The sequence below is a fragment of the Phodopus roborovskii genome, unplaced genomic scaffold (genome assembly GCF_943737965.1).
Source record: "Phodopus roborovskii unplaced genomic scaffold, PHOROB, whole genome shotgun sequence".
NCBI classification, from domain to species: domain Eukaryota; kingdom Metazoa; phylum Chordata; class Mammalia; order Rodentia; family Cricetidae; genus Phodopus; species Phodopus roborovskii.
Genome location: NW_026125811.1, coordinates 809,276 through 821,827, shown reverse-complemented (window position 1 = coordinate 821,827; position 12,552 = coordinate 809,276). Strand labels below are relative to the sequence as shown.

The window sequence follows — 12,552 nt, the reverse complement described above, 5'->3', positions numbered from 1 at the left end:
TCCCATCCCATCCACCCCCTCCCCTCTCCATAAGGAACAACAAAATCTGTCAAGTCATTTGAAGTAGGGACTAGGCCCTCCCTCTTGTCTCTAGGTTAAGGGAGTATCCCTACATGAGGAATGTGCTCCCAAAGTCTTTTTATGTATCAGCGATACATCCTGGTTCCACTGTCAGGGGTCCCTTAGACTGCCCAGAACTTCTAACTGAGACAATAAAATGTTTTTAAGTGAATACAACTAAATATTTTATAAACAATTGCATTTTTATAAACTTTGAAATATTCCATGCATTTTATGGAGCTAAGACAAGTGTCAGAAATATAACTTTGTAGGTTTGTGTCATACTTGCATTTCAAGATAATCAACCTCTCAGTTCCTGCAAAAAAATACATTTCATAATTATACGCTAAAAGTGGGAGTCCACTTCCAAAATTAACAAACGCATCATGACTATGAAAAAATGAAAGCTCGTTTAATGAGACACCTAGAAAGAATGTAACTATTCCTTCAAGGTGATAGGGTTAGAGAAAAAGATGTTGGGCGCTGGCTAGAAGGCTCATCAGTTAAGAGTACTTGCTGCTCTTGCAGAGGACCCAGGTTGGATTCCTGGCATACACATGACAATGGCTGACAATTGACTGTGATTCCAGTTCCAGGAGATCGAACACTCTTCTGACCGCCACAGTCACACACATGGTGCACAGGCAAACATGCTGTGCATAAAGTCAAATAAATAAATTTTAAAATTTAAATTTTTAAAAATTGCCATTAAATGCTAAACTGAGTTGTCCATGGGGAAAGAGACCTAATCTGCAAGCAGGAATATTCCAGTACTACTCTATCTTCTAAAACAATTCTAGTGATGAAAGTTATTTTGGAATTTATGAGAAAATTGAAGATAAAAAAATAGAGGTAAGAGTAAGATTTTTAGGATATACTACAAAATAGTATTTGCTCCACCAGTCCTGGCAGATAATTCTGAAAATACAATAAAATTAATGCAGTGTGAATAAAAAGGGAAGGCCTTTCAGTTTTCAGTTCGCTCCTAGTTATTTTGTTGTTGTTATTGTTATTTGTATGAAAAGATGTGCGAATTGATACTTTTAAAAGTAGAGCCTGAACCCATCTGTGTGAATTTGTGGCTCCTTTTCCAGTGACCTTTGACCATCTCTCCGAGATGTAGAAATAAACAAGATACACTAAGAGTTCTGGCTCATTGGTTCTCATTAAAGAAGATTTTACCACAGTTTGAACACTAAATGGGTCAATTTGCTTCAACAGCTCAAGTCAGCAGCTATCTAGTCAAGGCAAAGCAGTGAGAAAATATTCTCCTTTGACACTTTACATGCTTTCTAGTTCTTGATCTATGATCCTTACCTTTTTTTTTTTTTTTTTTTTTTTTTTTTTTGGTCCAGAGAAGGATAGTGATTTGTGATCAGTGAATTTTGCATCATTTTCTTCCATCAGCCATCAGTCTCCTGTTTTTCAGTCTCATAGCATCTCCTTCCTGAGAAGAAATCTAAAGTGCTTCCGCTTAAGAATGAGGACTTGAGTTCAGTTCACCAGCACCCACAAAAAAGCTGGCCTTAGCCTCACTGTACCTGTAAGCCCAGTCAGTGCTGGGAACAAGGGATAAACAGATCCTAGGAGTTCACTAAGTAGACAGTCTAGCCAAAATGGTGAGCTCCAGGGTCAGCGACACCCGACCAAAGAGTAAAGTGAGGGACAATTGAGGATGACAACTGCCATCAACCTCTGACCTCCAGGTGTCCCTACACAGGAAAGCACATCAGCCCACATACTTGGACAAACTCACATATACCACACGGAGAGATAATGTAGAAATATGTATTTAAATACCACAAAGAAACTCCTTTGTAATCTAACCTAAAGAACTAATGAAGAGAAGATAAGAAGTAGCAGAAAAGGAGAGTTTTTTTTTCTTTTTAAATTTTATTTATGTATGTATGTAAGAATGCATGTGGTTCCTTGCAGGCCAGAAGAGGATACTGGAGTTCCTGGAGCTAGAGTTATAGGCAATTGTGAGCCACCAGATGTGGATACTGGGAACAAAACTCCAATCCTTTACAAGAGCAGCAAGTATTCTAACTATTCCTTTGATGGGAGATGCCATTATGTATATATGTTTCCCATACTGGTTAATGAATAAAGCACTGTTGGCCAACAGGAAAGGAAGATAGGAAGGACTAGGAAACAAGGAGGAAAGAGAAAGTAGGAAGGAGGAGTCAACATAGAGAGTCTGGAGAGAACAGAACCGCCATTCCTCCGCTCTCGGTAAGACCATGTGGAAATACAAAGAAATGGGTTAATAATTAAGACAGAGCTAGCTGATAAGAAACTAGTACCTGGCCAACAGCATTATATCAAATACAAAATCTCAGTGTGTTAATTGGGGCTGGTGCGGCAGCAGGCAGAAAAACCTTACTCCTTACACTCCTTAGGCCCCAACCCAGAGATATTAGCATAACCACTAGTAATTTGACCTCATTACACATCAATGAAGGAAATATTTTAATAATGGGGCTTAAGAGGTTGGAGAGATGGCTCAGTGGTTAAAAGCACCAAAGGATGCAGGTTCAATTCCCAGCACCCACATCAAGCAGGTCTTTATCATCTGAAACTCCAGCTCCAGGGGATCTAGTGTATTCTTTTGCCCTTCCACAAATCCTGACATTTTTCCTACATGTATCAGAAGAGTATCTTAAACTCACCATGAACAAAGTGGAGCCACTGGCTTTCTGCCCCAATTCTCCTCTCTTCCAGTCATCCAGGCTAATGGTCCCACCATCTACCAAGGTGTTCACACACAAACATTCAACCCATGTTCAACTTTTGCCATTGGTTCTATCTCAAAACATGTCTCAAGTTCACCTTCTTGCTCATACCTTACACCGTGCCAGACAGACTTCTGCAGTAGTTTCGTGATTGCTCTGCCCTTCTTCCACCTCTGCCTGCCTTCCAATGAAATGTTCACAATAGCATAAATAGTTCTACTCAAATGTATATGAAGTCAAACCCCCTCCTTAGGTCAATTCCCAGTGACTCTGTTGTGCATTTAGAAAAGGTCTGAATGTTTTTCCTAACCCAGCCTTCTTAGTGTTACTCTTATGTGTACTTTCTTAATCATTCTTCCTATAAATAAATGCCAAGCACTTTGGCCCCATGTTGCTCATATGTTTCTCTTTTGTGACTTCTCGGTAAGTGTTCTCTCTTACCAGAATGCATTCTCCAAACTGCTTAGTGCTACTGTTACCACAAAGTCTCTTTGACCTTTACCTTATTACAAAGGCCGCTGCCAAACATTGTGGTTATTCCGGATACACTTGCTGGATTTTCTATGCAACTATCAAAAGGCAGAGTTGTTATTTGCCTCCTTGAGCCTTTGTAGAATGGGAGCCCCTGAAAGGCATATACTCCCTAAATCACTTGAGGCAAATGCCTCACAGAGACACCACATGAGCCAAATTGTCTCATGGAAGTATTTCAAGAAAGAATTCATGCATAGTGAATGTGTTTTGTGTGGCCTACTATAGCCAATGGTCCTAATGTCACTTCTGGCAGCACAAGATTGGCATTCAGTGAAGATTATTTTCAATAAACAAATGATAAAGTGGTTGGGAAAATAAAAACTAAAAAGGAAAGCCAGCTTTAGCCATCATATGTCCTGTTCAAGAAAAATCTAGTATCCTATAATTGAACCAATGGTCCCATTCTCTGGCCCTTCTCCTATCATTGCAACCATAGGATAAGGGACAACAAAATCATGAAGGGAAAGAAGTAGAGAAATGCATTCTACTGTCCTTCTTTAAAGGAAAAGCCAGTTTACAAGACCACAGAATCAGCTGTCCTTTCCCTGTTCCTCTGCATCTCAAAAGGTCTGTCTGAGATTCCTGTCAGAAGAAATCTGAAACTTTCTTTTTTTTTTGTCTTTAGATATTTTTATTTCTTCAATTTTTATTATCAGGAGTGACTGAAATAAAAAATATAACTGAGTCCCATCATTATTGTCATTATGGAAATGGCTTTAAGAGAAAACTGGTCAGATGAATATTATTGCTTCCCACTTTTCAACTGGTAAATAGTTGCCATTGATAAAACAGACAAGCCCAGAGAATCTGTCCAGAATGTTCAAGATATGGTGTATTATACAACATGCCTGCTCTTGGGGAGACACCTAAGACATAATTATGTGTACTTCTTGATCTCATCGTACAGGACAAGCACAAAAGCACCACCCATGCCCCTGAGAACATTGGACCATGCACCCTTGAAAAAAGCCTTGCTTCCTTCATCACGAGCAATCTTCCTCCAGCAGTCAATTGTGCCTGTATACATGATATCAGTTCCTTTGCGTCCAGACTGCATCATCATACGACGACGAACCGTGTCAAAGGGATAGGAAGTCAGGCCAGCAACAGCAGTGACAGACTGTGCAATCATCCAGCTGATGAAGATGTGAGTATTCTTGGGATCTGGAAGCATTCCCTTTGCAGTGTCATAGATACCAAAGTAGGCAGCTCGGTAGATGATAATGCCCTGTACTGACACATTAAAGCCTTGGTACAGGCCCCTAATCCCATCAGATTTGTAGATCTTAACCAGGCAGTCACCAAGGCCTTTGAATTCCCTTTCAGCTCCAGCTTTGCCCACATCAGCTGCTAGACGGGTACGGGCAAAATCAAGAGGATACACAAAGCACAAGGATGTGGCCCCAGCGGCACCACCTGATGCCAGGTTCCCTGCAAAGTAGCGCCAAAACTGGGTCCTCTTGTCCACACCACCCAAAAAGATCTGCTTGTATTTATCTTTGAAGGCAAAGTTGAGAGCCTGGGTGGGGAAGTATCTGATGACATTGGCCAGGTTACCACGCCAGAAGGACAGGACTCCCTGTTCCTTGGGGATACGAACCACACAGTCTATAATGCCCTTGTATTGCTTATCTGCCGTGATTTGCTTGCTGGCATGCTGCACCTGCAGCAGCAGCTTGACCCGCTCGATGGGCGCTACCGCCGTTTTGGAGATGGCCACAGCCACTCCACCTGCCAAGAAGTCCTTGGCGAAGGACTCGGCGGCATCTGTCATGTTGAAAGAAAAAGAAAAGGCAGACGAGCGCCGGACAGGACTGGGTTGACAACCGGCTTTGACTCCCGGACTCTGGGCTGAAACTTTCTTTATAAGAAAACTGAAGGCCCTCTATAATCAGTACATTTTTTTTTAGAAAATTACAAAAATCACCATATTAATTTAGCCTACTTTCTGAAACAAATTTTTTTCTAATTTTTTTAAGATAAGGCCTCTCTCTGTAGCCCTGGATCTCTCTGTATAGATCTGGCTGACCTGGAAACTAGCTCTGCAGACCAGGCTGGCCTCCAACTCACAGAGATCTGCCAGCCTCTGCCTACCAAGTTCTGGGGTTAAAGATGTGCACCACTACTGTCCAGCCTCCCTCCTTCCTTTATAACAACATATCCAAGTAATTCAACAAAGCCATTTATTTTACAAAGAAAAATGTGTCATGAAATTATTTTAACTTTTATTAAAAATCCTAAGGAGAGATAGAAAGTGTATCCAGTTCATCTCTAATTAAATGGGAATCACAAGGCTCCTAAAAGATTATTCATCACAAGTTCTTCTCTTCAAGATCTTGAAGATACTGCATTGCTATAACCATCTTCCAGAAAAAGAGGGTGTCAGTCTGTTGATAGCATTCACAGATTAATTTCATTGTGATTCCTTTTGAATAATTCAAAACTGTATCTGAATCTCAAAACAGACTTTTAAAATGGTGACTATGTAGCTGGGTTGATTTTTTTTTTCAAAAAATCAGGAAAGAACAGTTAATAAATAAATGCACAATTGGTTGATCATTTTAAGGTCCTGTTACAAAAAGCAAAAATTTATTTCTCACACAAATTTGTCAAAATTTCCTAGAATGGACTCTAATACTTCTCTACAAGAATTTGCTGTATAAAAGATGTGATTTTTCTCTTAGAGTCCTCCTTGTTTCCTAGCTTTCTGGTGGTTGTGCATTGTAGACTGGTAATCCTTTGCTCTATGTCTAAAAGCCATATATGAGTGAGTACATACCATGTTTGTCTTTGCAATTGGATTACCTCACTCAGGATGGTTTATTCTAGTTCTATCCATTTGCCTTCGGATTTTAAGATTCCATTGTTGGTTTTTTTTTTTTTCCACTGAGTAGTACTCCATTATGTAAATTATCACATTTTCTCCATCCATTCTTCAGTGGAGGGGCATTTAGGTTGCTTCCAGGTTCTGGCTATTACAAATAATGCTGCTATGAACATAATTGAACAGATGTCCTTGTTGTATGAATGTTCATCTTTTGGGTATATGCCTAAGAGTGGAATTGCTGGATCTTGAGGAAGACTAATTCCCCTTTTTCCGAGAAACTGCCATAATGATTTCCAAAGTTTGCACTTCCACCAGCAGTGAAGGAATGTTCCCCTTTTTGCATATCCTCTCCAGCATAAACTGTATTTGGTGTTTTTGACTTTAGCCATTCTGACAGGAGTAAGATGGTATATCAGAGTTGTTTTGATTTGCATTTCCCTGATGGCTAAGGATGTTGAGCAATTTCTTAAGTGTCTTTCAGCCATTTTAGATTCATCTATTGAGAATTCTCTATTTAATTCTGAACCCCACTTTTTAATTGGAGTATTTGGTGTTTTGGTAACTAGCTTCTTAAGTTCTTTGTATATTTTGGAAATCAGCCCTCTGTCAGATGTGGTGTTGCAGAATGGGAAAGTGACAAGATCTCCCGAGCAAATTGGGAGCATGGGGGGAGGAGAGGGAGTTAGGAGAAAGAAGGGCTGGAGAGGAGGGGAGAGGAGGGCATGAGGGAGCAGGAAAATTGAGTAGGGAAAGAATAGAGAGGAACAAGAAAAGAATTGCCATAATAGAGTGAGCCATTATAGGTAAAGAGAGAAATCTGGCACTAGGGAAGTGTCCAGATCTACAAGGATAACCCCAACTAACAATCTAAGCAATAGTGGAGAGGCTACATTAAATGCCCTTCCCTGATAATGAGATTGATCACTACCTTATATGCCATCCTAGAGCCTTCATCTAGTTGCTGATAGAAGCAGAAGCAGACACACACAGCTAAACACTGAGCCAAACTCCTGGAATCCAGTTACAGACAGGGAGGAATGATGAGCAAAGGGGTCAAGACCAGGCAGAAGAAACCCACAGAAACACCTGATCTGAACAAGGGGGAGCTCATGGATCCCAGACTCATAGCTGGGAAACCAGCATAGGACTGACCCAGACCCCCTGAATGTGGGTGTTAGTTAGGAGGACTGGGCAGTCTATGGGGCCTCTGGTAGTGAATCAGTATTTATCCCTAATATATGAATGGACTTTGGGAGCCCATTCCACATAGAAGGATACTTTCTCAGCCTAGACACATGGGAAAGAGCCTAGGCCCTCCTCCAAATGATACGGGAGATTTTGATGATCCCCCATGGAAGGCCTCACCCTCTCTGGGGAGCAGAGAGGGAATGGGAGGTTTGGGGAGATAGACGGAAGGAGAGGAGGGTAAGAGAACTGGGATTGACATGTAAAACAAGCCTGTTTCAAATTTAAATAAAAAATATTGTCAAAGAAAATATGATGTAATTTTTAATGCTAATTCCTCCATGTTGAAACAGAAACTTCTTGTACTTCGGTCATTAACTAACTCAATGCATAATGGGAAATTGATAGGTATACACTAATGACTTTGAGTGAACAAATATCTACTGAGTACACACCATATGCAAGGAAATATGCTAATTGTTAGGGATGCAACAATAACTAGAAGGAGAGGCAATCACATTTAGTAAGTGAACTGATAGAACATGAAACTAAAGCCCCAAGTTCAAATCTCGCTTCTACCACTTAGTAACTGAATGCTCTTTTCAAGTTATTTTCTTTCCCTAAGCTTCATGCAACCTCATTTATAAAATTAGAAGTATTATTTGCCAAATGGGGTAGTTTTAGCAAATAAGTAAGGTTACCACATAATAGAATTAACACATTATCAGACAAATTATAAATATTCCTCTAAGCATGAAGACCTGAGTTCTAGTCCCAGAACCCACATAAATAAAGTTTGATGTGCACTTGTAATTCAAGCACTAGTGAAGTAGAAACAGGAGGATCTAGTGCATGCTGGTCAGTCTAACCAAATGAGTGAGCTCCATGAATAGTGAGAGACTCTATCTTTAAAAACTAGGGAGACTGATGGAGAAGACTGAGGAAGATACCTGAAATCAACCTCTGGCCTCCACAGATTCACTCACACATGAGAACATACATGCAGACATATAGAAAATCAGAAAAAAAATATGAAAGGATAGTATATGATTTGTACATTTAAATTTGTATTATTAGGTTTTGAGATATGACTCAGTTTACACAGGCCTCTCTAACCTGCATGGAGCCTTGGGTCCAATAAGTATCACTGCATAAATCAGGTGTAATGATGCCAGCTATAATGCCTGGAGGTGGAATGGGAAGAATTAGAATTCAAGACCATCCTTAGTTACACAGTGAGTTCCAAGAAAGACTGGATACATGAGACTGCACATGCATGCATGTAAGAGACAGACAGACAGACAGACAGAGATATTTGGGTTGATGAGATGCACAGTGGGTAAATGCACTTGTCTTCAATGACTTGAATTCTGTCTCTGGGACCTACATGGCAGGAAAAAACTGACTCCCGCAAATTGTCCTCTGACCTCCACATGCACATATGTGCACTCCCCCTGAAAAATAAAGATATGAAATAAAAATTAAATATATAATACACGCATTATATATTATTAATGTATCTTTAATTCAGGTCCTTCATATCAATGAGGGTCCTGCCAGACCTCTAAAACACAAAAACATGTTAAACAATTGCTACTATTAAACTGAAAAGTGCTAGACTTTAAAAGAAGCACTTGGGAAATGAATAAGACCTTACCAAGCCATGGCCATGGGCAAATTCTTACCGTCAAGATCTATCCCTAGCCAAGCCTATTTTGTCCAATAATAAAATTATCTAGAAAATTCAATTCAGCAAAAATTGTCCAAATATAGTTATTGGTTGTTCACCATGACAGCTCATAACTAAAAGAAGCAGAGTTGTTTTATTCAAGGTTTATTGTAGTTCACTGGTTAACTAACTACTCTACCACTCAATTTATTTTATTTATTTTATTGCTATGAGCCAGGTGACATTCATGATGTAGTGACTAATGCCTGAGTTAGTTATTTATTGTCATATAACAAATTACACCATAATTTGGTAACTGAAGACAACACTGTTTATTGTTTTAAAGATTTTGCAGATTAGTAATTTGAGCATGGCTTAGCTAGATCTTTTGGCAACAGAATTCTCACAGGCTACAATTGTTTCTCAGAATGTGATTATCTTTGAGATCCAAATGGAGCTGGACTTGTTCCCAAGCTTGCTCAAACAGTTGTTGGATGGATCCAATTTTTCATGACCTATTGGACTAAGGTATTGGTTACCCATGAGCCAGAGACTTCCCTTAATTCTTTCCCCAGTGTTGTCTTTAGCCAGAGGTAGTAGTTCATGTCTTTAATCCCAGCACTATGCATGCAGAGGCAAAATGATCTCTGTGAGTTTAAGGCCAGCCTAATCTACATAGTTCTAAACCAGCCAGGACTATGTATCAAGGTTACCTAAAACATAAAATCCTATTGGTCTTATTACTGGGAGAAAATGTGTGTGCACAGATTCACCAGGATGCAAGTGGTGAGATAGCCAAAAGAAAATCAAAGCCTGCTGTAAACTAATGTCAGAAATATTTTCTCATCATATTTGCCCAATACTAACCATCAGCAACAAGTCACTAGGTCCTACCCATGCTCTAGAGAAATCTGGAACTAGAGAAATGTCCAGAGACCTACAAAGATGACCCCAACTAACAATCTAAGCAATAGTAGAGAGGCTACCTTAAATGCTCTTCACAGATAATGAGATTGATGGCTACCTTATATGCCATCCTAGAGCCTTCATCCAGCAGCTGATAGAAGCAGAAGCACACAAACACTTGGCAGAACTCTTGGAATCCAGTTACAGACAAGGGGGAGTGATAGCAAAGGGGTCAAGACCAGGCTGGAAAAAGCCACAGAAACTGCTGACCTGAACAAAGGGTGGCTTTATGGACCCCAAACTGACAGTTGGGAAACCAGCATAGAATCAAACCAGGACCCCCTGAATGTGGGTGTCAGTTAGGAGGCCTGGGCAGTCTATGGGGCCTCTGGCAGTGCAACCAGTATTTATCCCTAGTATACAAATGGACTTTGGGAGCCCACTCCACATAGAGGCATAATGTCTTAGCCCAGACTCATAGTCGAGGGGAGGGAGGGAACTAAGTCCTGCTCCAAAGGATGTGATAGACTTTGAAAATCCCCCATGGAAGACCTCACTCTTCCTGGGGAGCAGAAAGGGGACGGGATGGGAGTCAGTAGGATCATGGGAGAATGGGAGGGAGAGGGAACTGGGATTGATATGTAAAGTAAGATTGTTTCTAATTTAAATTTTAAAAAGAAACAAACAAGTGCAATCCTAGCACTTATGAGCATAGCCTGAAGGACCAGAAGCCAGAAGCCAGATCAATTGGAATACATAAGACCTTATCTCAAACTTATTTAAATTAAATAATATCAGAAGTATCTTGCCAGTTTAATTGGCAACATTCTTAATTTATATATCCTATGTGAAATAACTCCTTATGATTAAGACACCTTAAACTCAACATAATGACTAATAATTTTTAAAAAAAGTAACCTGTCTATAGTTGTGGGGTTTTCAACATACCAGAGGGTCTGCTATCTAGCTGTTTTAGTTAGGATTTCATTGCTGTAAGCCCAACACCATGTAATCCAATATCATGACAATGGCAACTCTTATAAAAGAAAATATTTAATTGGCACTGTATCTTAGTTAGAATTTTTATTCCTGTAAAGAGATACCATGACCATGGCAATTCTTATAAAAGAAAGCATTTAATTGGTGCTGGCTTACAATTCAGAAGCGTAGTGTATGCTTATCATGACAGGAAGCATGGCAGTACACAGGCAGAAATGATGCTGGAGAGGTAGCTAAAAGTTCTATGTCTGGATTGGTAGGCAACAGGAACAAAGTGAGACACCGACCTTGGCTTGAGCATCTGAGGCCTCAAAGCTCACCCCCCAGTAACATACTTCCTTCAACAAGGCCACACCTACTCCAACAAGGCTGCACCTCCTAATAGTGTCACTCCCTATGGACCTATGGGGGCCATTTAAATTCAAACCACACTAGTCAAGATGTGACATCTGTGGATAACACAATTGAGAATTACCTCACTGAAAATCCAATGAGCTCTTTTTCATCATGCTTCCTTGGTAAGATGCACCTGAATATCTCCTTTCTAGCCACCAGTTGTCAGAAACTCATTAAGGGGACAATAGAAGGTAAGCTTTGCATTTTCTATAAGAAGTGTGTGGCCACAGACGTCGCTGCTGATACTCTGGGTGAAGAGTGGAAGGGTTATGTGGTCCAACTCACTAGTAGGAATGACAAACATTGTTTTCCCATGAAGCAATCACCTTGGCTCATGGTAGAGTGTGCCTGCTGTTGAATAAGAAGCATGCCTGTTATATACCAAAGATGTTCAAGAATTCACTGTGATGTCAATCTGAGTGTTCTTAACTTGGTTGTTCTTAAAAAAAAAAGAGGATAAAAGGATATTTCTGGACTGATAGATACTAGATACTACTGTGCCTCAGTGGTTAGGGACCAAAAGAGCTAGCAGAATCTGAAAGTTTTCCAGTCTCTCTAAAGGAGATGATGTCCACCAGTATCTTGTCAGAAAGCCTTTAAACAAGCAAACAAACAAAATCAAGAAGCCCAGGACCAAGGCATCTAAGATTCAACATCTTGTTACTCCATGTGTCCTGTGACACAAAAACATATGTATTTCTGAAGAAATAATACATGGAGAAAAAATGAGGAAGAGGTTGCAAAATATTTGGCCAAGAGAATGAAGGAAGTCAAAGAAAAGAGTCAGGAATATGGATTTTAGACCTAGATCAAATGATCACCAGCCTATAATTCACATCACCAGAGGAACTAGGATACAAGGTGTATTCTAAGAGATTCATATAAAGTCCCTCACAGAACTGGGAAGGGACAAGTCCCCCAGAGCTCAGATGAAGTGACAAGTCCCCCAGAGCTCAGGTGAAGGACAGCGAATGGAGAGAGAAGTAGGAGAAAATGAGGGGGAGGAAAGGAAAACCTGTGCGACCAGGAAGATTGAGCCCGGTTAGGAATAGAAGATAGGAGAGAGAGAGAGAGAGAGAGAGAGAGAGAGAGAGAGAGAGAGAGAGAGAGAGAGAGAACATAAAAGAGGGAGCCAATATTGGTTTGAAGATAAAATTGAACATAAAGAAAGGTCTAGAGAACTACAAAACTGCCACCAACTAACAATTTGAGCATCCGTGGAAAGGCTAGCATAAATGTCC

The 12,552-nt window shown here is 40.2% G+C and overlaps 1 protein-coding gene across 1 annotated transcript; it reads right to left on the bottom strand.

Annotated features, from left to right (window-relative positions):
- Positions 1–3,955: 3,955 nt before the first annotated feature.
- On the bottom strand, positions 3,956–5,174 carry LOC127217733 (ADP/ATP translocase 2). The gene has a single exon (XM_051178740.1). The coding sequence runs from the start codon at positions 5,101–5,103 to the stop codon at positions 4,207–4,209; it is 897 nt and encodes a 298-aa protein (XP_051034697.1). The 5' UTR covers positions 5,104–5,174; the 3' UTR covers positions 3,956–4,206.
- Between the last annotated feature and the right edge of the window lie 7,378 nt (positions 5,175–12,552).